Source organism: Hyla sarda, chromosome 3 (assembly GCF_029499605.1).
Source record: "Hyla sarda isolate aHylSar1 chromosome 3, aHylSar1.hap1, whole genome shotgun sequence".
Taxonomy (NCBI): Eukaryota; Metazoa; Chordata; class Amphibia; order Anura; family Hylidae; genus Hyla; species Hyla sarda.
In genome coordinates this window covers 392,210,580-392,236,948 of record NC_079191.1, presented here as the reverse complement: position 1 = coordinate 392,236,948, position 26,369 = coordinate 392,210,580, and the positions used below count along the sequence as shown (strand labels likewise).

At 42.2% G+C, this 26,369-nt stretch overlaps 1 protein-coding gene across 8 annotated transcripts in view; it reads left to right on the top strand.

Moving 5' to 3' along the window:
* EHBP1 (EH domain binding protein 1) overlaps positions 1-26,369 on the top strand; it is a 430,856-nt gene that overhangs the window by 130,131 nt on the left and 274,356 nt on the right. For 5 of the 8 annotated variants that reach the window (XM_056568010.1, XM_056568005.1, XM_056568004.1 and 2 more), the window contains exons 8-10: positions 11,039-11,143; positions 16,593-16,715; positions 18,249-18,495. In XM_056568010.1, coding sequence (XP_056423985.1) covers positions 11,039-11,143; positions 16,593-16,715; positions 18,249-18,495 — 475 coding nt within the window. The remainder of the gene's footprint in view (positions 1-11,038; positions 11,144-16,592; positions 16,716-18,248; positions 18,496-26,369) is intronic. The other 3 variants (XM_056568009.1, XM_056568008.1, XM_056568006.1) reach the window with 1 other exon arrangement.

Below are 26,369 nucleotides of genomic sequence, written 5' to 3'. Positions count from 1 at the left end.
AAAAATGGTGCAGCATCACCCTGTGTTGCATCCCCTTAATTTTCAAGATCAATGGGCATTCAAGAAGCCCACCACCGATTATAAAGTGATGGCATATCCTAGCAATGAGATATGATTTAACCCCTGTATATACTATGCAGGAATATGTGATGTCCTCATTCACTGCATAAGTTGCGTTGGATGATTGTTAGGCTGGTTTCTACTTCTGTGGCACATAGAAGTCGGCAATCTATCAAAATGGCATGCTGTCGTTTCTGTACTCAAACTGGCACGTGCCCCATTGACTTTAATGGCACAAACATAGCCAGCTAGTGACTTGTTCCAGTAACTTTTCCAATGTATGTGTTTTTGGGCTCAAACACGCATGTATTCTGAAAATTGGACCTTGGCCTGTCTTTGGATGTATACATTGACATGCCTTTTGACAGGTTACTGATGTATACTTTCCATGGAAAGCACAACTAAGGTTTCAACAGACTTAAAAAAGGAGATAACCATGTAATTTGTCCGTGGGTTGCACAGAATCTTGCATACTTTTGTATAAAATACTGGGGGGACATATTCAAAGACGTGTGTAATTTATGTTACAGTAATCTTGTTCATGCCTTTTATCTTTCTCCCCACATTTTCATAGTTCACTTCGGTTCCTTTGAAAATATGTGAGGTTTTGGTCTAGCGCCCGTTTTTTAACATTTTCCACCAAAATGAAAAATTTAAAATCACATGTAACGTTGTGTTGTAAGATGGTTCAAAGATCTACCGAAAAAGATTTTTCTGAAACCTCATAATCTGAATCTGAGTGAGAGCACACCTGCTAAAAACAGCCAAATAAGTGAAGACCCCCCCCCCCCAAGTTTTTTTTATTTTTTTATTTTTATAATTTTTTTTTATTTTTTTATTTTTTTTGCGGTACTGTTGCTGTACCATATTGGTACTGCAGTGTTTTTACCATTATATTCCAAAATTGAATCCAGTGAAGTTTACCTTGGTATAAGGCATCATTTTTGCAGCAAATTTGGTTATTTGCTGTAAAAATATTAGTGATAGTAGTTTGCAATGTCAAGTTTAAAAATGCAGTGTATAGCCTTGAAGGGAAAAAATCTAAGTGTTTTACAATTTCACTCCATTTCAAAGGTAGCGTGAACTTTGCACCAAAATTCGTGTATTTGTAAGTAGAGATGAGCGAAGTTACAGTGATTCGATTCGTCATGAACTTCTCGGCTCGGCGGTTGCTGACTTTATCCTGCATAAATGAGTTCAGCTTTCAGGTGCTCCGGTGGGCTGGAGACTCTTTCCTAGGACTGTATCCACCTTTTCCAGCCACCGGAGCACCTGAAAGCTGAACTCATTTATGCAGGATAAAGTCAGCAACCGCCGAGCCGAGAAGTTCGTGACGAATCAAATCACTGTAACTTCGCTCATCTCTATTTGTAAGTACAGTACTTTGAAAGTGTCCTGTAATCTATAAGAAATCCCACATTGTGCCCACTTTTTCAAGACATGAGTGCATCGTGTAAGCTTTTACTTTTTTTATGTAAATTTCTTTGATTTTCTTACCGCTTTTTATTGCATTTCACACCAATCATTTTGCACGTTTCTCTTTAAATAAAAATGTTTTGTATATGTCCCTCCATGTATGTAAAAAACGCTTCTGAAGTAGTTTATTTTCTGTAAAAGATATCTTTTCTCACTGTAGACGGTTTGGCAAAGATAGACTTTCATTATGAAGCACACAACTTTCAGCCTTTATTGTTTATGTAAGTTAGCGCCAACGTTTTTGGCTGTGACTATTGCGCTGCATTCTGTACTGTTGTAGCAGAAGTTAACAACTTCAAATTACTCGAGATCCCAGTGAAATGAGATCCCACTACCCTCTTGTTTACCCCACCTAAAACATATTAGATATTTATTTAAAAAAAAAAAAAAAATACTTGCACAAAAACTCTTTGAATATACTTAGGTCACCAGTAGAGATGAGCGAACTTACAATAAATTCGATTTGTCACGAACTTCTCGGCTCGGCAGTTGATGACTTTTCCTGCATAAATCAGTTCAGCTTTCCGATGCTCCGGTGGGCTGGAAAAGGTGGATACAGTCCTAGGAAAGAGTCTCCTAGGACTGTATCCACCTTTTCCAGCCCACGGGAGCACCGGAAAGCTGAACTAATTTATGCAGGAAAAGTCATCAACTGCCGAAGTTTGTGACGAATCGAATTTACTGTAAGTTCGCTCATCTCTAGTCACCAGAGTATAAATATAGATGTGTGCCACAGGACTTAATAGTGCATACCTCAATGGTGCTTATAACTGTACACTGTATTGCACAACCCTATCGGCCACTTCTATTGCCTTAGCAAATTGATATCAGTCCCGTCCAACCACCTGTTTTAGGTACTCTGGTGAAACTATACTTTAAAATATTAACACACCTGGCCCCCCTGACATGTTTTTCTCAGCCGAGCGTCTTCAGAGGTCTGGGCTAATGGCTCAGTTAAACCAGACCTCTGAAGACACTCAGCTGAGCAAAACATGGCGGGATGGCTAGGTGTGTTAATATTTTAAAGACAATAGAAGAGGCCGATGGGGTTGTGCAATACAGTGTACAGTTATAAGCACCATTGAGGTATACACTATTCAGCCCTGTGGCACTCATCAATATTTATAGTCGTGCAATATAGGTGTTTTTAAAGAGTTTTTTAATATCTAATAAGTTATGTTTTAGATGGGGTAAACAAGACTGTTCTTGTAATTTGTACTGTTGTAGCGCCATCTATAGAGCTCTTTTGGGGAGATTACCATAGTTGCATGTCGGTAAAGTGACGGACACACAGAAACTAGATTATGCAAAACGGCCTTGGATATAGATTTTGGTTATAAAACTTGTTGGCACGAATGTGCAGTGTAACAGGTCCTTATAGAGTCATCTTCTTTCTAGCAATTAGCTACTTAGCTTAGATATCTGTATTTATTTCATGATACACCATTTCTTTTGGACACCTTACAATTGCCAGTGGTGTAAAGTGCGCCCATTTGCTTTACGCAACCAAGGCGGCCTTCTACGGGGCTGAAACTATGATGCATCTGTGCTAACTCCCGGTGTTACAGTATCATTAATAATGGTCCATTAATCCTCCAGCTTTTCCTGATTGACGCACAGTGGTTCTCATGTGAATCATCTCATACCAGAAAATTAAAAAATTAACACCAGAGAATTTACCATAGAATATTATGCATATGTTGCACTATTTTTCCCCCATATTTCATTTAGTACATTTATTAAGTTGGTTCCAATAAATGCACCAAACAAATTAGCCAACACCACACCCTCGACAGGTGACCCAGTAAGCAATGGCTGAGTGCGTGGGCAAACATCTGGTTTCCCAAAAAAATAATAATAATTAAGCACAAAAAAGGCATAATAAAAGGTGTCATTTCTTAGTGTAGTTTTTCATGGCAGCTCTCATTGAAATAAAAATGAATAAAAAAAGAGCAATGATTTGATCCCCACCCCCCAGGGAATCCAACCCAGCCAGTGGCTCTCTAGTGGGCATTTCCTTCTGTTTCGGCATGTCAGAGAAAGAAGCAGTGAGCAGCGGGACAGGGCACCATCAGAACAGTAGCCGCTGGGGATAATCCAGAGGAATATACTTTATTTTTTTATTTTAAAGCACCTGAATGAATGCATGAATAAATAAATAAATAAATAAATAGAAAAAATGTTTCCCCACTAAACATGTCTTTACCCCATCAAAGCCCTGTTCACCTGAGTGAAGATAAGTTACAGTACTTATGACTAATACACTGAGCACATGGCTATAAAGGGCTTCTAATCAGAATTCCAGCTATTACCTCTGTTGTCCTTTCCAACACCGAGATATAAGCCCTTTTGTTATTATGCAGACTCAAGTGCCCAGGGGGCGTTTCCAACACAGCAAGTGCCCAGATCAGTCTAGCCAATGTCCTCTTTAAACAGGGTAGGTGGATGCCAGCAGTCCAGTTGGAGGTAATAAAGAGTATGTGGGCTGGACTTACCCCGGCTCTTGCCATATTGGGGAATGCCCTCAGGGCACTTGAGCCTCATTTGCATGATACCAAAAAAGGCTTATATCTCTGCCTTGGGAAGGACTGTGGGGTTAAAAGCTGTTCAGGTTTCCACATTTAACCAGGAACACAATTTAGTATTCACTTCTGCATAAGGTTGAACTATGGATACATGAAGGCAACTGTGAGGCAGCATTATGTGAGGCAGCATTATGTGAGGCAGCATTATGTGAGGCAGCATTATGTGAGGCAGCATTATGTGAGGCAGCATTATGTGAGGCAGTATTATGTGAGGCAGTATTATGTGAGGCAGTGAGGCAGTATTATGTGGGGCAGTATTATGTGAGGCAGTGAGGCAGTATTATGTGGGGCAGTATTATGTGAGGCAGTATTATGTGAGGCAGTATTATGTGAGGCAGTATTATGTGGGGCAGTATTATGTGAGGCAGTATTATGTGAGGCAGTATTATGTGGGGCAGTATTATGTGAGGCAGTATTATGTGAGGCAGTATTATGTGAGGCAGTATTATGTGGGGCAGTATTATGTGAGGCAGTATTATGTGAGGCAGTATTATGTGAGGCAGTATTATGTGAGGCAGTATTATGTGAGGCAGTATTATGTGAGGCAGTATTATGTGAGGCAGTATTATGTGAGGCAGTATTATGTGGGGCAGTATTATGTGGGGCAGTATTATGTGAGGCAGTATTATGTGGGGCAGTATTATGTGAGGCAGTATTATGTGAGGCAGTATTATGTGAGGCAGTATTATGTGAGGCAGTGAGGCAGTATTATGTGGGGCAGTATTATGTGAGGCAGTATTATGTGGGGCAGTATTATGTGAGGCAGTATTATGTGAGGCAGTGAGGCAGTATTATGTGAGGCAGTATTATGTGAGGCAGTATTATGTGGGGCAGTATTATGTGGGGCAGTATTATGTGAGGCAGTATTATGTGGGGCAGTATTATGTGAGGCAGTATTATGTGAGGCAGTATTATGTGAGGCAGTATTATGTGAGGCAGTATTATGTGAGGCAGTATTATGTGAGGCAGTATTATGTGAGGCAGTATTATGTGAGGCAGTATTATGTGAGGCAGTATTATGTGAGGCAGTATTATGTGAGGCAGTGAGGCAGTATTATGTGAGGCAGTATTATGCTTCTAATATTAGAAATGCACTTTGAGGACCTAGTAGACCTTTACCATTCAGCATATATCTGTTTATGTCATGCAGCATTTTGCCCCGTCCCGGACATGACGATTGCATTTTACTAGAGGATTATTCCCCTGCAGAATACAATTTATCTCTAGGGTTTAGGTAAAATGCAGTTTTGTCTTTATGTTTACAGGTGGGACATGAGCCGACAGGATTACTTGACCTAAGCTGGAATTTGGCCAGAGCAGGATTAACATTCCACATGCTGAATGAAATACCATTACAATTCTATTAATGCCCACAAAGAAAGCAGTATTTCCATCTAATGTCTGTGAAATATTTATGAACCCTATGTCCCTCATATTACATGGGGGGCGGGCGATGGTTCCCAACAAGTGAAGTTTCCGGAATAAAGAAAAAAGAAAAACACTAAAATATTTTCGTTAGTTCTATGTCCAGTTTATTATATTCCTCCTTGATTTATTTACATCAAGTGATGTACATTCCCATCAGAATCGGTCATTATAGTAAAATTTCTTGACTTGTTGGTCTTCAGGTGCTGAAACCCCCACCAATTGCTTAATTGAAGGTGTTTTTGAAAAACGTATCCCCTGTCCACAGGACCCCATGCTTTCTCCTGAATGGGGTCCGGCTCCCACTGCTTAAAGGGGTACTCCAGCGCTAAACATCTTATCCCCTATCAAAAGGATAGGGGGATAAGATGTTAGATCGCAGGGATCCCCCAATCTCTCCTGCAGCACCCCCAGTTTTTCCCACAGAGAAAAGATCGCTCTGTGGCTGATGACAGACGGTGCTGGGAACCGAGTATCGTGACGTTACAGCTCTGCCCCCTCGTGATGTCCCACCTTGCCCCCTCAATGTAAGTCTATGGGAGGGGGCGTTTATGGCCGCCACGCCCCCTCCCATAGACTTGCATTGAGGGGGCAGGGCATGATGTCACGAGGGGGTGGGGCTGTGACATCACGATACTCGGTCCCCAGCACCGTCTGTCATCAGCCACAGATTGATCTTCTCTCTGTGGGAAAAACTGGGGGTGCTGCAGGAGAGATCGGGGGTTCCCCACGATCTAACATCTTATCCCCCTATATATAGTATATAAGATAGTATATAAGATGTTTAGCTCTGGAGTTCCCCTATATTTCACCAGTCAGCTGCTCGTTCCCTAAGCAATTGGGCTCCTTTCTTCGGAGATGGACTCATGCTGCACTGCAGTGACGGCCCACTCACCTGGGTTGGACCCCCGGGATCAGACACTTATCCCCTATACTGCAAATAGGGGATACCTTTTTCAAAACCAGAGTACCTCTTTTGAGTTGTGGTTAGCATAAACCATGTCCACTTTGCAGCTTAGTTTGCGGGATTGTCTTGGCAAAGTTGCGACTGTTAGCAAGTGTATGTAGGGAGCAAGCACATTCTCTGCAGAGGACTGGGTGACAAATATGGGTGCATTCTGGAAGCACTGGGTGCAGAACTGGAGGCAGCTAAAAATGAATAGACATATAGGACAGGTTTGGGGTTTAGGGCTTTTGCATACAAGTGTATTACAGCCTGTATCTTCATAAGCCATATTTTAAAAGCCCAGGATGTAATCGGATTTACTGTGAGATCAGGAAAGCTTTTCCTAAACATGTCTCATGCACAGAACTATAATATGTTTATTGATTATAAGCCCTTACAATGGAGTATGCGTTAATAGCAGGCCTATGGATATATAGGGGGTATGAGATCCTGAGCCGTATACAGCCTGAGACACTCTGCTTCACACATTTACTCTGCATGACCAACGCATTTCAAAGATGGGGCACCCTATATATGAGAGTAGGGGGTTATGTGTGATATATGATGGGACATGTCTTCTAAGTGCAGAGAACACATACGTTAGCTTAATCTGGGTGCACATGGTGAGGCTGTTTGATCTGGCGATTATATAAGCATGCTGTTATTGGGGATGGGATGACAAGTCAATGCTTGCCGCAACTTCCAAGAAAATTCCCGAGAGTAGCTGGCAGTGTTGTGTGCGCACCCCAGTGTGTCTCTCCTGACTCGCATTAATATTACAACGTGATGAATGCAGCCAGCACACAATATAACCTCAGGTGACTCCATTAATGCATTAATGATATTTTTGCACCTTTTGAGATGTCGAGATAATAACACGAACCTGTTATTATGGATTTAACCACCAGAATAACAAGGACTGCAGCTGTTCTGAATGCCAGAAATTCTCAAGTTTCCCCCAGCCGACACTCATAATGACCGGCATGACAATGTTATGTCTTAAGTAAATAACTACAGCACTGTAAGAAGACTCCGTTCACACTACTGACTTCCTTTATCATTTCTAAATGTGGCTGTTTGTTTTGTTTTCTTGTTTCTTTTAAAAAGCTCCTAGTAGAACTGGACTGTATGATCTTATGAATCACAAAATCTGAATTAAGTCCTCTTGTATGTGTGTGTGTGTGTATATATATAATATATATATGTGTGTAGTAACAAAGAGAAGGCTCACTTGCACTCGCCGGTCCTGTGATGGTCTATATTTCGGATTATTCGGTTGTGCTGGGAGACGACTGGATGAGGGTGCTCAGAGGCTAACAGCTGTTTTCGCACACAGCCGTGCACTTTTTCCGGCCTGAAAAGCTCACGGCTGTGCGTGAAAACTGTTGTTAGCCTCTGAGCACCCTCATCCAGTCGTCTCCCAGCACAACCGAATAATCCGAAATATAGACCATCACAGGACCGGCGAGTGCAAGTGAGCCTTCTCTTTGTTACATATTCCATGAAGAAAGAAAAAACGGAGCACTCACCACTTATGATGTTGCAGACAGGTGCCTCTTTATTTCATCTCACATGCAGTACACCATCAGGCTTGAGGGAAGGTGGACCAGATGTAGTGCGGGGGGTTCATAGGTGATCACACGGGGCGACGACCGTATAGCGCTGTTGCGCTTCCTCGGGCCTGGTCCACCTTCCCTCAAGCCTGATCGTGTACTGCATGTGAGATGAAATAAAGAGGTACCTGTCTGCAACATCATAAGTGGTGAGTGCTCCGTTTTGTTTCTTTCTTCATGGAATATATATTTATTACCTTCTTGCATTACGTGAAGCACCACCTGAAGAGACAGAGTACCTGAAGCATTGCACGAAGCTGACTGAAATTACGCACCTATGTGATTTGTCTTTAAATAGGAAAACCCTGACTTCTGTGAGGAGACGTATATATTAGCCTTCTCTTTGTTACTACATATGAATACTAGCACCTCTTCACACTTAGCACCTCGGCAGTGAAAAGAACTTGTAATATAAGCAGCTACGGCCACTGATACCACAAACAACACTTCAATATTCAATATTAAAAGTACAAAAAGAAATAGAGCAGTGCCCTCCAAATCTTCTAAAAATGTACTAATATATATTTCTGGTTGCTGATTATCTCTAGATTTAAAGGGGTATTCCAGGAAAAACCTTTTTATACATATCAACTGGCTCCGGAAAGTTAAACAGATTTGTAAATTACTTCTATTAAAAAATGTTAATCCTTCCAATAGTTATTAGCTTCTGAAGTTTTCTGTCTAACTGCTCAATGATGATGTCACATCCCGGGAGCTGTGCATGATGGGAGAATATCCCCATAGGAACTGCACAGCTCCCGGGACGTGAGTCATCAGAGAGCAGTTAGACAGAAAATAACAACTCAACTTCAGAAGCTAATAACTATTGGAAGGATTAAGATTTTTTAATAGAAGTAATTTACAAATCTGTTTAACTTTCCGGAGCCAGTTGATATATAAAAAAAAAGTTTTGGCCTGGAATACCCCTTTAACCCTAGTCACCAAATTTACTTCCATTAAAATCCACGGTGTCTAATACCTTTTTAAGGGAATCTGTCACATTAAAAATCTGCAGGCAGTAAGTTCTAGAGCAGGAGGAACAAAGGGTTGTGAGAAAATTCTTGGTTTTCTTGATCAATAACAATTCAGCCTGAAGGATCCTGTGCTGCATCTCCTTGGAACAGTTATGGGGGATTAGAGTGTTAGCTTATTTTTCCATACTTTTACATTGGGGTGCTCTTATGGGCACCTTAGACTAAAGTTGGCTGAACTCAACGCCTCTGGCTGGTTTGGCTAACCTAAGTTGTATGGCGGACTCCTAACTCCACAGACAGATGATATCGGTGGAGAGAGACGGGTAAACCGGCACCGGACCTGTCTGGCTTACCCCTGCCCTCTTCATAGACAACACATAAACGTTTGGCGAATGTTCACATATGGGGATAGATAACTGTTGGCTGACATTTTTTTTGAATATATATGGCCACCTTTAGCAACGACATGCTTCATTGCCTGATAGTCAATTGCTTATGTAGCAAATCCAATAAAAGTCAATTGGGTAGCTTAGGCCATAGAGCAATGGTCTTCAACCTGCGGACCTCCAGATGTTGCAAAACTACAACTCCCAGCCGTTGGCTGTCCGGGCATGCTGGGAGTTGTAGTTTTGCAACATCTGGAGGTCTGCAGGTTGGAGACCACTGCCATAGAGTATTGAAGGCATGTGGGATACAGATTTGCCTCTTGCTTACAGGATGTGAAGTTTTAGGTATGCTGAAAGATGCGGTGCAAATATTAGATCTATAATCTAAAAATAATTATTGTCTCGGTTTGATGGGATTTGTACTCTATAGGAAAGCTAGATGTGGTCTTTGTAGTCATATCATGAAGGAATTATGTAGAGAAACATTATAGGAAAAATGACAAAAACATATACAGGGTGCCAAGGAAATGTTAATTATGCCTGACTTGGTGCTTCCTAACCAGCGTGCCTCCAGCTGTTGCAAAACTGTATGCTGGGAGTTGGTTTTGCTACAGCTGGAGGCACACTGGTTGGGAAACTCTGGCCTAACGAGTTGCTTAAAGGGGTACTCCGGTAGAAAAAAAAAATTTAAATCAACTGGTGCCACAAAGTGAAACACATTTGTAAATTACTTCTATTTAACAATCTTATGCCTTCCAGTACTTATCAGCTGCTGTATGCTCCACAGGAAGTTGTATTTCTTTCTGGAGTTCTTTTAAGTCTGACCACAGTGCTCTCTGCTGACACCTCTGCCCGTATCAGGAACTGTCCAGAGTACAAGCAAATCCCCATAGTAAAGCTCTTCGGCTCTGGACAGTTCCTGATACGGACAGAGGTGTCAGCAGAGAGCACTGTGGTCCGACTGAAAAGAACTCCAGAAAGAAATACAACTTCCTGTGGAGCATACAGCAGCTGATAAGTTCTGGAAAGATTAAGATTTTTAAATAGAAGTAAGTTGCAAATCTGTTAAAATTTCTGGCACCAGTTGATTTAAAAAAATCATAATTTAAAAAGGGCTAATGCACATGGGAAAACCACTGTTGCAGACCCTGTATCCTGTCACACACAGTCATTGCAGGTCTGCATTACTACTGTATGGTGCACTACTTTTAGGGGAAGTTTCCTCTAATAGGGCCTTTCGTAGAGCATGCTATGAGAAAATAAAAAAACCTGCATGTACCTCCGTATAAAATTGGGGACACATTGGTCCATTATGGGCACAGTATTATAGATCTTGCGCCACCCAGATCTGTAATACAGTCGTGTGCATGGACCCTCGGGTGCTTGTGTTCCTCCTGTGCGGTCCTCCTCGTGATGACGCAGCCCTCTCCACATCCATATAACACTCACTCCTCTGCCGCCTAACCTCTGTCTCTTTTCTCTCTCTCTGGCCAGGGCCCTGATGCTTTTGCTCCTTCTCCTGAAATAATCAGTTTCCTTCCTTATAGCTGTCTTGCCTGACTTCTGTTTACAGAAATTGTAAACCAATTGAATGCCTTGAGCAACTTACACGAAGATCAAGACGACTCCATAAAACGAGCGCACATGCCTGCAGCTAAACCATCCAGTCCTCATGAAGGTCTTTTGGTCTTTGCTATTTTTTCATCCTGTCCCTGTCTGCTTTACTTCCTCCTGCTTGGCCATCTACGCCTCCATCTTTTGTTATTGTGGCTTTATTTCATCGCTGTCTGTTATCATTTGTAGTAAAACCAGCAAGGCGGAGGATTTGGGAAAAGTTTGCAAAGTTTTATGTTACGGTTTAATGTTGATGGTTGTAGAGGAATCTTGAAATTTGCTAGAAATTATATTATTTAAAGGGAATCTGAAACCTTGATCATTCTATATGGGCTGCAGGCACCATGCAACAGAGCAGGTTTTGCTGATCAGATTGATGTCGTAAGTTATTTACCTAAATTCCTGTACATTCTGAGTTTTGTAGTCCAGTATGCGGTCTTGTCAGTGATTGACAGTCTTCCCTTTACTGATTAGGACCGCCCAGTGGACTCCTATGCCAGGACTAAGCAGGAATATGTAGAGTAGATTTCAGATTCCTCTGAATCTTTAGTCACAAAATTATATATTTATCTCTGCTCAGCAGATCCTGCTCTATTACATGAAAGGTTTCCTTTAATTGCCTAAATAGCCAGAAATTGGAAAAAATAAGAACATAAATAAGCTTTATACTCACCATGACTCCACAAGGCATCCCAGCTAATTTGTTTCAAAATCGGACCCCATAGCCCCATAAGCAGCCTTTAAAAATCCAGCTAAGATCTGTAAAAGACGGCACAAACCATCAGCCCCTGCACACCTGTTCTTGTTTCCTGTATGAGCTGTGGAAGGAGCTGCCTTGAGATAACTGAGCAGGTCACATGGCTAGTGAAGAAGTGAATATAGATGAGTGAGCTGTGTGCGCCTCAGCCAATCAGGGACAAGCACACACTTCACACTGAAGCCCGTCTCTCTCAGCTGAAAAGGTTACAAAGTGACATGTCGGGCCCAGAAAACTTGTGCCTGACAGTCATCATGTCTGGAGGAAAAACTGAGAGAAACAGGGTATGTACTCAGCCAAGATTACTCTTGTACGGTGCAAAGTTGTATAAGTTTAACATGTGCAGCTATATAAAGGTATTTTATTTGGCTGGAGTTCTCCTTTATTAAAATATTTGTTAGAATCATTTCCTTTATGATCAGTTGCATTGCTATAATGACAGCTCCCCCATCAGTAGAGCCTTCGTCTATAGTGGTCACTGGGCAGCTAGTGACACTTACTGTCTATCTTCAGGAAACAAAGGAATGGACAGATAAATGGGTACTACACTGGAAAACATCTTATCCCCTATCCAAAGGCGGCATCCGGAACATGTGAGTATGGAGCTTCCGTGTTCCTGACGTCACGCCCTGCCCCCTCCATTCAAGTCTGTGGGAGGGGGCTGACTGCTAGTAGGTAGCCATCACGCCTCCTCCCATAGACATGAATGAAGGGGCATGGCGGCTGTAGTTGCCAGTCATCCGGCATCCGGACCCCCGCGATTAGGCATCTTATTCCCTATCCTTTGGATAGGGGATAAGATGTTTTCCGGCAAAGTACCCCTTTAAAGCAGTGTTTCCCAACCAGGGTGCCTCAAGCTGTTGCAAAACTACAACTCCAACATGTCTGGACAGCCGTTGGCTGGAGGCACTTTGGTTGGGACACAAGAGATTAAAGTACAACTTTTTATTAGACCAGTGTCCTCCAACCTCTGACAACGTTTATCACAGCATTCAGCTGTCAGGGCATGATGGGAGTTGGTGTTTGCAACAGATGGGGAGCCACAGCTTGGAGAATTCGGTGGGATCCCCAAATAAATTCCGACAACAAAACTTGCATATGTGAATACGCTTTTTCTCTATTGCGGGTTGTTATCATACTGTATAAATTCAGTCTGACAATGGCTATCCATCCCACACCCTCTAGTTAACAGGTGTTTAGACATATTGCCCAATACTCTGCTATATTATTGCAAACCCTTTTAGGGGCTGTCCAGGAAGTGTGGGAAATTATGTACAGGCTGGAACCAGCATAAAATACAAAAACCTTACACCTAAATCTGCTACCACTCCAGCACCACCACCACTATGATCTTCCACACTGGGCTCACTGCAGTGACATCGGGTACTTTGTTCATGCGATCCTGTCGTCAATCACGGCGGGGAGCGGGATGTGCGGCCATCACGGTGTTAGCCTATACAACCAAATCAGGAATAACAATAGCTAAATTTTAAACCTTTTATTACAAAAATTTTCTATTACAGAATAACGTACACAAATCCCCATAAAAAACAGTAGATATCAATTATTTCACAAAGTGCAATAGTAATAGGGACAATCCCCCGTAATACATGCCTCACCCACCCGACGCGTTTCCCCGTAATTCAATGAAAGAACATACGGTTCATCAGGGGTATACAAGCAATTAAAGTAGTCGCTTTAGGACAAAAATGCACATACAAATAATAAGTACATATATAACATATACATAGTAATACACAGAAAAAGCTCGGCTCTGCTTATTATCGATGAAAACTGCCGTGATGTGTTTTCAGACCTTCATTTTTGTTCCAAGATATTCATGAACAAGTATGTCCCTTTAGATAGCCGACCTCACAGATATATGGAGGGTAAACTCAAAACAATATGTTCTCCAGAGATGTTGCTGTTGTAGTATGATTATACATAGATATGGGTAGAGCTATTCAGCTAAGAGCCAAAACTAGGGAGCAGGACTATCATTAGTTGTACAAAAATGCCCGAGAAGCAAAAGACAATTCAAGTACTCTATCACTCCTCCTTGGTTAAAAGTTCCACCATCTAAGCCTTATATCCAGAAGTCAGAGATAATCCTTTAGCATAAACAGATAGCTGCAAACAGTCCCAACCAGCTGCACTCTAGGGACACACTCCTCCACAACAGGTCCCACTTATCCTAGCGACCACCAATGCACATGACCACCGCTCCTCATCATCAGGAGCGGTGGTCATGTGCATTGGTGGTCGCTAGGATAAGTGGGACCTGTTGTGGAGGAGAGTGTCCCTAGAGTGCAGCTGGTTGGGACTGTTTGCAGCTATCTGTTTATGCTAAAGGATTATCTCTGACTTCTGAATATAAGGCTTAGATGGTGGAACTTTTAACCAAGGAGGAGTGATAGAGTACTTGAATTGTCTTTTGCTTCTCGGGCATTTTTGTACAACTAATGATAGTCCTGCTCCCTAGTTTTGGCTCTTAGCTGGATAGCTCTACCCATATCTATGTATAATCATACTACAACAGCGACATCTCTGGAGAACATATTGTTTTGAGTTTACCCTCCATATATCTGTGAGGTCGGCTATCTAAAGGGACATACTTGTTCATGAATATCTTGGAACAAAAATGAAGGTCTGAAAACACATCATGGCAGTTTTCATCGATAATAAGCAGAGCCGAGCTTTTTCTGTGTATTACTATGTATATGTTCTATATGTACTTATTATGTGTATGTGCATTTTTGTCCTAAAGCGACTACTTTAATTGCTTGTATACCCCTGATGAACCGTATGTTCTTTCATTGAATTACGGGGAAACGCGTCGGGTGGGTGAGGCATGTATTACGGGGGATTGTCCCTATTACTATTGCACTTTGTGAAATAATTGATATCTACTGTTTTTTATGGGGATTTGTGTACGTTATTCTGTAATAGAAAATTTTTGTAATAAAAGGTTTAAAATTTAGCTATTGTTATTCCTGATTTGGTAGTCTAGAGCTAGCTAATATTGATCTATATATCAGTGATTGTTGTTCACCTATACAGTATGCCTCCAGTTCTTTCCCCCACTACAACTCCCAGCATGCCCTGACAGCCAATAGATGTCAGGGCAAGCTGGGAGTTGCAGTGGGGAAACAGCTGGAGGCACCCTGTATAGGTGAACTATGGGCGGAAGTGTCGGCTCCAGCAGGCATCGGTGACGTGGTGCCTGCTGGGGAAGTCTACTTGGTAGTGAGCACACTGCCAGGCAGACAAAAGGCATTTTTAATATGTAAAAAAATAAAATAAATTAAAGGCAGGAGGAGGTTAGGGATAGATGGGTAATAGGCAGGGACAGAAAAAAGAAAAAAAGTGATGGTGGCAGCTACCCTTTAAGGTTTTGAGACTGACATTTGGTTACTTGACCATTCAGCTCCCTCCACAGATTTTCTATGGGATTAAAGTTTGAAGATTCAATAGGATACTCCAGCACCCTAATGTGCTTCTTCTTGATCCACTCCATTGTGGCCCTGGTTGTGTGTTTTAGGTCATTGTCATGCAGGAATACCCATGCACAACCCATTTCCAATGCCTTGAGTGAGGGATGGAGGTTCTCACCCAAGATATGATGGTACATGACACCAACCATAGTCTTTTTGATACGTGGAAGTTAGAAAGTGATTTGTACACCATTACAGTGTATAAATAAGATTTTCACATTAGCTGATGCTCAGTGCTCAGCATCCCCCTCCCTGTGGAATTCAAATGTCACAGAGCATGTAAAGGGGACAGCTCCTATCTCTTGTTGCCTGTGTCCATGGAGCTTGCTGTAAAGAATATTTCTAAATGCTGTTAAAAACTGAGCAAGCAAAATACCAGCCCCCATGATAAGATAGAAAAAATGAAATTTAAAAAAATTACAATCAGAAAATTTAAACCAATTGGACAAAACGAACAGTATCTGGCTCTAATCAAGAATAATATCCAGATGATACAATCTCTTGATACAACAGTCATCAGTGTCACCCGCAATAACCTGTTGGTAGAGGCTGGTAGTGCAGGTGACACTGCTTATAACGGTACTTACCAAGCCCGATCCGTGCTCCCGTTCATCTGTTATCATCTTTAATCCGGCGCCAGGCTTGGTGCGCGGCAGGAGCACGTTGACCTCACTGCTGCTCCTTCCCCAGGCCTGTTCGCATCCGCATTCTCCTGCCACACACCAAGCCTGCTGCCGAATTAGATAACAGACAAACGGGACCACGGATCAGGGGTAGGTAAGTACCATTATAATCTGTTTCACCCGCAGTACACTCCTCTACCAACAGGTTATTGAGAGTGACACTGATGACTGTTTCTCTTTAAAGAAGCTTTTCTAGAGCTTGTTTTAGCTTCACACTATCATGTGAAAACTGCCTTAGGTGGCACCCTGACCTAATTTATTACTTGTAAAATTGTTAGAACGCGTACACTTTAGTTACCACCTTTTTTATGGAAGTGTTGGATTTGCTACAAAAAAAAAAAACAGACGCCCCTTGAATGCACATGTAGTTGTAGTCCTCTGTTATGAAACCGCTATGTGAGCATGGCCCTATTTTTTTTTTTTTTTATTTAAATCTCTATTTTTTTCAATATTCATTATTTTCCCTTTTTGTATAGATTTTTGCATGTCTGTATGAGCATAATGTATCTGTGTTCATAGCAGTCATCTTTATAATGTTCAGGTCTAAATCATTCCTTATCTACCCCTCTACCATTCTAGAGCTTATTAACAAGTTAAACTTTCTGGATGACGAGGAGCAAGATTTGGTGAACTCTGGATCAAACCCCTTCGAAACTTCTGACGCACCCGAGCTAAATCCATTTGAAGACCTGGACGCTGAAGGTAACAGTGAAGATACCAACCCAGGGGGGGGGGGGGATCTAAATAGCTGTTTTCATTTTCACACATTTTGGGTCAAAGTCCGTTGTTTTACAAGCTGCAACTTAAGTGTTTTCCTAATGGTAAGAGCATACATCAGTTCTCCTCTTATCTTGTGTGTGTTCACACCTTGTACCTTTCATCACTTGTCTATTTGATACATGCAGATAACATAGATTGGCTCTGTGATGACAGATCTCCCTCCAGCAGACTTTTCCAAGCCTCCACCTATCTCTACGTCATCTCTTGTATTCCTTATATACCGGTACTGCCCATTGCAGCCTTTGTTGCACAGTGTTCACCTAAAGGGGCCGGCCAGTAAATACAATCTATCCCCTATCTACAGGATAGGGAATAAGTGTCTGATCATGGGGGGCTTACTGTACTGCTAGGACTCCCCATGATCTCCAGAACAGACGTCACATCATCTATTCATTTTATGTGAGCACTAGAAATGCCTGGATGCTCCCATATAAATGAACTGGAAAGTCTGATGAAGGGGCCAGCCTGGCCCAGAAACGCGTCACATGTCAGTAAAATAAACAGCTATGCTCTTTAAACCTATCCCTTTACTTTATATCTGCGGCAGTGCTAATTTACCCTAATTAGCCCTGCACTGTTGTGCATTCTCTGCTATAGAAATGAGTAGAGCGCATTTCGTCTGCAGCAAGCGAGAGCTGCGAAGCTCGTTCTGGAGATCGTCTTTAAGACTTGGCGGGGGGAATCACTTCAGAGATAACACTTTGTAAAAATGCGTCAGCCAGGCTCCCTCTCCCGGCATCCCTGGCTAACAACTGACATTTTTGGGAAAAACCTTGGCTAGGGAATTTATCAGTGCTTTTAAAAGAAAGTCACACATTTTTGCGCAATATGGGAAAACCCGCAAATTTTTTTATCGTAAATAGGCAATTGCTTAAAAATTTGAGAACCTTTTTTGCCAGATTTGACACAAAAACATGAATTAATTGACTTCTTAATGTATTTTTTACAAGAGTCTTTCCCTGCCAGGGTGCCTCCAGCTGTTGCATAACTACGACTCCCAGCATGCCTGGACAGCCTTTGGCTGTCCAGGCATGATGGGAGTTGTAGTTTTGTGACAGCTGGAGGCACCCTGGCAGGGAAACACTGTATAGCACGGTAGCAATTCAGGTGAAGAAGGGGTTTTGTCTCTCTCTGTTCTGGCTCTCCAGCTGTTGTAAAACTACAACTCCCAGCATGCCCAAACAGCAACTGGGCAGGCATGATGGGAGTTGTAGTTTTACAACAGCTAGAGGCACCCTGGTTGGGAAACACTATTACATGGTAGTTATTCAGTCGAAGAAGGCGGTGTGTGGTCGGTCCTAGGACAGGCTCTCCTGGCTGTTGCATAACTACAACTCTCAGCATGCCCTGACAGCCTGCCACAGGTCAGACAATGCTGGTGTAGGGGGGACCACCTAGCTGCGGGGATACTTAAATTGTGCATTTTTGCATGTATTATTGTGTTTATCTTTTTAGATACAACTGTGGAGAAAACCCCTTTAAAGGTGGAGGAGCCTTTTAAAGATTATAACCCATTTAAGGACTCCGAGGCCACAACATACCGAAACCCATTCGATGAGCCGGACACGGGGCCGGATTTGGCTATTGAACTTCATAAGGAATCCCCACCACAGCCAGCAAAGAGGAAGAATGCCAGACCTGTGGATATGACCAAATACCTCTACGCTAACAAAGCCAGGCAGGAAGAGGATGAGCTTGATGAGTGAGTGGAATCCATACACCTTTTATAGGAACTGGTGAAATTAAGCTTTCACTGTATAAGCAGAAATTTCTCTTAAAACAACATTGCAAGTGCAGATAGTGTTGTTTGACAAAAGACGATTTGATAACAGAGGGGGGTGAAGTGGAAAAGTTAAGTCACCTGACATGCACGATGCGGAAAATTTGCTGTACACATTGGAAAGAGGCCCAACAAGTCAAGGAACCAACAGGAGACACTTCAATTCACAAATATAGAGGCCTTCTTTGTCCCCCAATGTTAACATAACACCTACACGTAACAGGACATGTTTGGTATAGATCATTGTTTCCCAACCAGGGTGCCTCCAGCTGTTGCAAAACTACAACTTCCAGAATGCCCGGACAGCCGAAGGCTGTCCGGGCATTCTGGAAGATGTAGTTTTGCAACAGCTGGAGGCACCCTGGTTGGGAAACACTGATCTATACCAAACATGTTATGTTATCAAATAGAGATGAGCGAACTTACAGTAAATTCGATTCGTCACGAACTTCTCGGCTCGGCAGTTGATGACTTTTCCTGCATAAATTAGTTCAGCCTTCAGGTGCTCCGGTGGGCTGGAAAAGGTGGATACAGTCCTAGGAGACTCTTTCCTAGGAATGTATCGCAGGATAAGTCATCAACTGCCGAGCCGAGAAGTTCGTGACGAATCGAATTTACTGAAAGTTCGCTCATCTCTATTATCAAACACTGATCTATACCAAACATGGCCTCCTTAAAGGGGTACTCCACTGGGAATTTATTTATTTATTTTTTTAAATCAACTTGTGCCAGAAAGTTAAACAGATTTGTAAATTACTTCTACGGTATTAAAAAAAAATCTTAGTCCTTCCAGTACTTATCAGCTGCTGTATGTTATCTGGCCCTGCTTACATGTGTGATTACCTGGGGTATGTATAAATTCTTTATGGTTGACTAGTGTAAGAAACCGTTGAAGTTTAAAGGGGTACTCCACTGGAAAAAATGTAGTTTTAATCAACTGGTGCCAGAAAGTTAAACAGATTTATAAATGACTCCTATTAAAAAAAATCTTTCCAGTACTTATCAGCTGCTGTAGGTTACATAGGAAGTTATTTTCTTTTTGAATTTCCTCTCTGCTGACACCTCTGTCCATTTCCGGAACTGTCTAGAGTACAAGCAAATCCCCATAGAAAACCTCTCCTGCTCTGGACAGTTCCTGATCTGGACAGAGGTGTCAGCAGAGAGTAGTGTGGTCAGACAGAAAAGAAATTAAAAAAGAAAATAACTTCCTGTATAGTATACAGCAGCTGATAAGTACTGGTTAGTAAGTTCTATTTTTAAATAGAAGTAATTTATAAATCTGTTTAACTTTCTGGCACCAGTTGATTAAAACAAAATGTTTTCCAGTGGAGTACCCCTTTAAACTGCAACGGTTTCTAACACTAGTCAACCATAAAGAATTTATACCTACCCCCAGGTTATCATACATGTAAGCGGGGCCTGGCGAGGTGTGATCGTTTACCCCTGAGGGCAGTTCTGCCATGTGCCCAGTGGTGCTGGCCTTGCTGAGGGGGATAGCGCAGCAATAACTTGACAGGCACAGTCGTTGCAATTGAACTAAAGCAGGCGTTATTAGAAATAGGCACAGGACGCTTTATGGTAACAAAGATCCAGGTGCACAGAGGCCGGTGGTTTTCACAAAGAGGCACAAGCATACATCTGGCATCCAACATAGCGCCATAAAAGCTTCAGATCTTTCATTTCATGAGATACATTTAGGGTTTCTACCCTTTTTTTTTCTTCAAAGCATTGAAAAAGGATAGCCACCGGATCGCGTGTGCTTGTGTTCTATTGGGAAATTTACCTTCCTTGTTCGGCAAGTGTCCCATCTGCAACCACGAGGCGAAAGGAGGGTGTCTCCAGTTATGTGTAAGTGAGGAAGCCAGTGTTTCCCAACCAGGGTGCCTCCAGCTGTTGCAGAACTACAACTCCCAGCATGCTTCGAATTGTAGTTTTGCAACAGTTGGAGGCACCCTGGTTGGGAAACACTGGAGTATGCTAAAAAAATGTATCCCTTACCATCCTTTTTTTTATTTTTTATAATAATGTAAGCCTATGAGAAATAGGTGGCGTGCAGCAGCATCTGTTTTTAGCATCCATTAAAGGGGTACTACAACTCCCAGCATGCATGGTCTGTCAGTGCATGCTGGGAGTTATAGTTTTGCAACAGCTGGAGGCACAAGGGTTGGGAAACACTGAGTTAGGAAACGGACAATGTTTCCCAACTAGTGTGCCCCTAGTTGTTGCAAAACTACAACTCCCAGACTGCCCAGGCATGCTGGAAGTTGTAGTTCGGCAATATCTGAAGGATCAGATGTTGCCGAACTACAACTTCAAGCTTGGGCAGTCTGGTATGCTGGGAGTTGTAGTTTTGCAGCATCTGGAGGTCCACAGTTTAGAGACCACTGTATAATGGTCTCCAATCTGTGCTCTTCCAGATGTTACAGAACTACAACTCCCAGCATGCCTGGACAGACTCAGCATGCTGAGATTTGTAGTTTTGCAACATCTGGAAGAGCACAGATTGGAGACCATTATACAGTGGTCTCCAAACTGTGGACCTCCAGATGTTGCAAAACTACAACTCCCAGCATGCCCAGAAAGCCAAAGGCTGTCTGGGCATGCTGGGAGTTGCAGTTTTGAAACTCCCATAGGCAGCGGTGAGATCGCTTTACGGCGATCTCACTGCTGCCAATGAAGATGCCACCCTGCTGCCGGAAACTCACCGCTGGGACGCACCGCCTCCGGGAGCGCCTGGAGGACGCCCCTGGCGCCGGGACCGCCTAGAGGTCGCCGGGGGACGGGTAAGGGACACTTAGCAGAGCGGTGTGTGTCCCGATCTCCGTGATCGGGACTCACACACCGCGCTGCTATCAGCTAGTCAGATTTGACTAGCTGATAGCAGCGATTGCTTGGGGTGGGGGGGGGTGTTTGGGATGAAACCCACCGTGGTCGCATGGTAAGATGGCTGGCTTACCGGGCGCTGCGGGATGCCGCGAGTAGCGGCAAAAATGTTCATGACGTGCCTGTACGTCATGGGTCGGGAACACCTTGCCACTCATGACGTACAGGTATGTCATAGGTCGGGAAGGGGTTAATGTATAAGCTCTTCACTTAGTTTCTATCCCCTGAACCAGGGTTGTAATGAACACAGCCTCCAACACTTGCCGGTTCCACTTCAGGGAGCAATATTAGCACTACTGACGTGGATGTCACCGATGGTCCAGGAGTCTTCTGATCTAGCCGTCTCCATGACTGCTATGTAGTCTTCAGTCACTAGCGCTCCCGGAAATGTCAGTGGTCTCACAGTGCTTCTTTACAGCAGTGTTTGCCAACCAGGGTGCCTCCAGCTGTTGCAAAACTAGAACTCCCAGCATGCCCGGACAGCCGAAGGCTGTCCGGGCATGCTGGGAGTTGTATTTTTGCAACAGCTGGAGGCACGCTGGTTGGGAAACACTGCTTTACAGCCATAGCACAGAAAAAACACCCATTTTATGCAGGATTGGAAACCCTCTCACAAAGCAATCTCTGTCCAGTGGTGGGCTTCCCATAATAGCCCCTGCTTGTGGTCATTGGAAAACAATGACCATGTGGCTAGAACTGCAGTTACATACACTAATATTTATGAACACATTGAGGGAGATTTATCAAAACCCGTGTAAAGGAAGAGTGGTGCAGTTGCCCATAGCAACCAATCAGATGGCTTCTTAAATTTTTCACAGGCTTCTTTAAAAGTGAAAGAAGCGATCTGGTTGGTTGCTATGGGCAACTGCACCACTCTTCCTTTACACAGGTTTTAATAAATCTCCCCCATTGGCCCTTATTTACTAAGAGTGTTGTGTAGGTCTCTTTGTGGGTTTTAATTCCCTACAATTTATTTTCCACGGTATTTACTAAGGTTTCCCTACATTTTCCACTTTCCCTACACACTTTGCTTTTTTTTTTACACATGCTCTGATCTGTGGGGTTTTCCTCAGCTAAAATCCACCACATTTTATGTGGAAACCTTAGTAAATATGTTGGGTTTTTGTGAAAATGTCGGGAACACGCCCCTTTTCGGCGGCCACGCTCTTTTTTCGGATTTTCTTAGCAAAATGGAGAGTTAGTCGGGGGTTTTTCAATTCTGGCGCAAATTCTGGCGTACCACCCGACAAAACATGTCGGGCTTGCAATAGTAAATGAGGGCCTATGAAGGGATTTTGTATATAATTCTATCCTTAGTAGTAGTAATAATCTCCTTGCTTTCATGACTCCTTGAATTTGTTTTAAAGGGGTATTGAGTTCTTATTTTGTCCCCTATTCACAGGAAAGTGTGTAACAAGACCATCCACTGGGCCCAACCCCCCCTAAACCAGCCCCCCCCCCCCCCCCCCCCCCCGCTAATCCAGAGAACGCAGGAAAACTGTACCCCTGGATTAATAGAGTACACTGCGCATGCACAGCCACCGATCCATTCATTTTAAATGAGGCTTACGAACATTGCCACATAACCACTGAGTGACTATAGCCATAGCTCACTAGTTAAAGAGTACCTGTCATGATCTTGTTAAATTTTATAATCCTCCCAGTTCACTGCCCCCATCATGATAAACCACCCCCTGCCTTTTATTTTTTTTATTATTCTAGTTTTCTACCTTGTTATTGCTCTGTATTTTCTGCTCAGTCCCAGTCAGATTCACAGACTGGGAAGGGGCGTTCCCCAGCAGGCATGACATCATCTGAAGCCATACAGGGGAGAACTTCCTCCCTTACTCTGCTGTGCACAGCCCAGAGCAGTTCAATGTGAGATGAGCTATGATTGGCTAAGGCTGCCCCTCCCTCAGCACTCCAGACTGCATTTCCTGTTTTTGGACTTCTGCCGGGCCACAAAGTACATTAGAAAGATTTTTTTTATTTACTATAAGGAGTGCAATAGCCAAAATGTGTTTTAGTGAGAGTGCCCATTTAAACTCCCTTTGTAGCGCTACCAAGTCATAGTGTAGCCCTCGCCTAAACGGAATGAGATCTTGAAAACCACAAGGAAGTGATACAGAAAAATTTACTGGGAAATTGCCTAACTTTACCGTTTACAAACAAAAGCTTTTATTTGCCAAAAACTGCAATGTACCTTTACATAAGGTATCAGTTTCCTTAACTATGTGCAGGCGCTAAACAATGATTCACTATACATGCTATACCACAAAACCATGTCTAATTTGCAGGGAATCTGCTGATTTTATCCCTTCCTTATAATTTGCGTGACGGAGACTTTATGGAGCTTGTGTAGCCAATTCTGGAACATATAACAATAAGTCCTTTTTTATTTGCTATTGTAAGAGTCGGATAGTTACCGTATAGCGGCTGATGCTCTTTAATTATCCTGCATTTTACAGTAGTAACAGTTGATTTTCGTATTAATATAAAGTACAGGGCGTGCGACGCTTTACATTAATGATATAATTCTGCTACATAATTGCAAGTACTTTTTTTTGATCCGTCACTTTGGTGTGAATTTATTTTACAGTAATTATAGTGTTAAAAAACAATTAAATGTCCGCGCTATGTGGTACGGTATTAATGATCATGGATTAGTGTATAGTAGTGATTCTCATGCCTGTCTCTAGGCCCCGCCAACAATGCTTGAGGTTAGCAAGTGCAATAGTTATTGGCCATATAAGCCTAAATACGTCTTTGTGCTATATCTACAAGGGGTTTATCCTTTATTTGTACTTATGGAGTTTAACATGAAAGATAAATTGGTACCCCCAAATTCACATCTGTCTTCACTGCTGCAGTTATATCACATGTATTGTTCGTGAGACGTGGCAGCCAATGAGTGGGCTTAGCGGCTTGTGCATGTGACCACCGAAGCCAATATATATATATATATAATATATATATAATTTATTTAATCCCAAGTCCGAGAAGGTACACCATTAAAAATTTTGCAAACCCCTTTAAAACTGATGTAGGGGGAAAATAGGTTTGCATAGAAACTGTAGATACAAATATAACCTTTTAATATGTCTGAAAAAAAGACATACCGGTATATCCACCCAATTTAGCCTATAACCCTATACTGTATTGTTGATATAGAAGAAGGCAAAAAGAAAAAAAAAACCTTAGGAGTTAGAAGCCAATTTTCCCCATGTTATAGAAAAGATTTCTTCCCAAAATCTTTTTATTTTGGTAATCCATAAAAAATCACTGGGTCAACACAGCAACACTTGTCCATAATCCAGCGACTATAATGTATATTAATATTACACAAAAGATATGTATACAGGCCCCTTTTGAACTCATTTAAATTCACCATGACCACTTCCTTTGCAGAGAGTTCCACAGTCTCACTGCTCTTACAGTAAAGAATCCCGTCTGTGCTGGTGTAGAAACCTCCTTTTCTCTAGATGTAGAGGATGCCCCCTTGTTATAGATACAGTCTTGGGTATAAATAGATCATAGGAGAGATCTCTGTACTGCCCCCTGATATATTTATATGTAGATAGTTACAGTGAAACTTTCTAAGAAGACCACTCCTTTGACCAAATATTACTTTTTTTTGTTTTTTTTGAACAATTTTTCATTGGATCTCCATTGAATTTATATACTGCCCTCTGAGTCATTCGCAGTGAGCCACATCACTAAACTGGAACTAAAAGGAGATTTGTAAGGGACACCTAGAGAGAAACCAGCATTGTAAAAATAGAGAAGGTGTCGGCAGATAAGAACCATTTGGCCCATCGAGTCTGCCCAATAATCTGAATCCGATCAATAGTCCCTGGCCCTATCTTATATGAAGGATAGCCTTATGCTTATCCCTATCTTATATAAAGGATAGACTTATGCGTATCCCTATCTTATATGAAGGATAGCCTTATGCCTATCCCTATCTTATATGAAGGATAGCCTTATGCCTATCCCTATCTTATATGAAGGATAGCCTTATGTCTATCTCTATCTTATATGAAGGACAGCCTTATGCCTATCCCTATCTTATATGAAGGATAGCCTTATGCCTATCCCTATCTTATATGAAGGATAGCCTTATGCCTATTCCTATCATATACGGAGGATATCCTTATGCCTATTCCTATCATATATGGAGGATATCCTTATACCTATCCCTATCTTATATGTAGGATAGCCTTATTCCTATCCCTATCTTATATGGAGGATATCCTTATTCCTATCCCTATCTTATATGGAGGATATCCTTATACCTATCCCTATCTTATATGTAGGATAGCCTTATTCCTATCCCTATCTTATATCGAGGATATCCTTATGCCTATTCCTATCTTATATGAAGGATAGCCTTATGCTTATCCCTATCTTATATGAAGGATAGCCTTATGCCTATCCCTATTTTATATCAAGGAAGGCCTTATGCTTATCCCTATCTTATATGAAGGATAGCCTTATGCCTATCCCTATTTTATATCAAGGATGGCCTTATGCTTATCCCATGCATGTTTTAAACTCCTTCACTGTATTTGCAGCGACCACTTCTGCAGGAAGGCTATTCCATGCATCCACTACTCTCTCAGTAAAGTAATATGTCCTGATATTACTGCAGAAACCTTTGCCCCTCTAATTTAAATCTATGTCCTCTAGTGGTAGTTTTTCTTCTTTTAAATATGCTCTCCTCCTTACTGTTTTTATTCCCTTTATGTATATAAAAGTCTCTATCATATCCCCTCTGTCTCTTCTTTCTTCTATACATGTTAAGGTCATTTAACCTTTCCTGGTAAGTTTTGTCCTGCAATCCATGTACTAGTTTAGTATCTTCTCTGAACTCTCTCTAGAGTATCTATATCCTTCTGGAGATACGGCCTCCA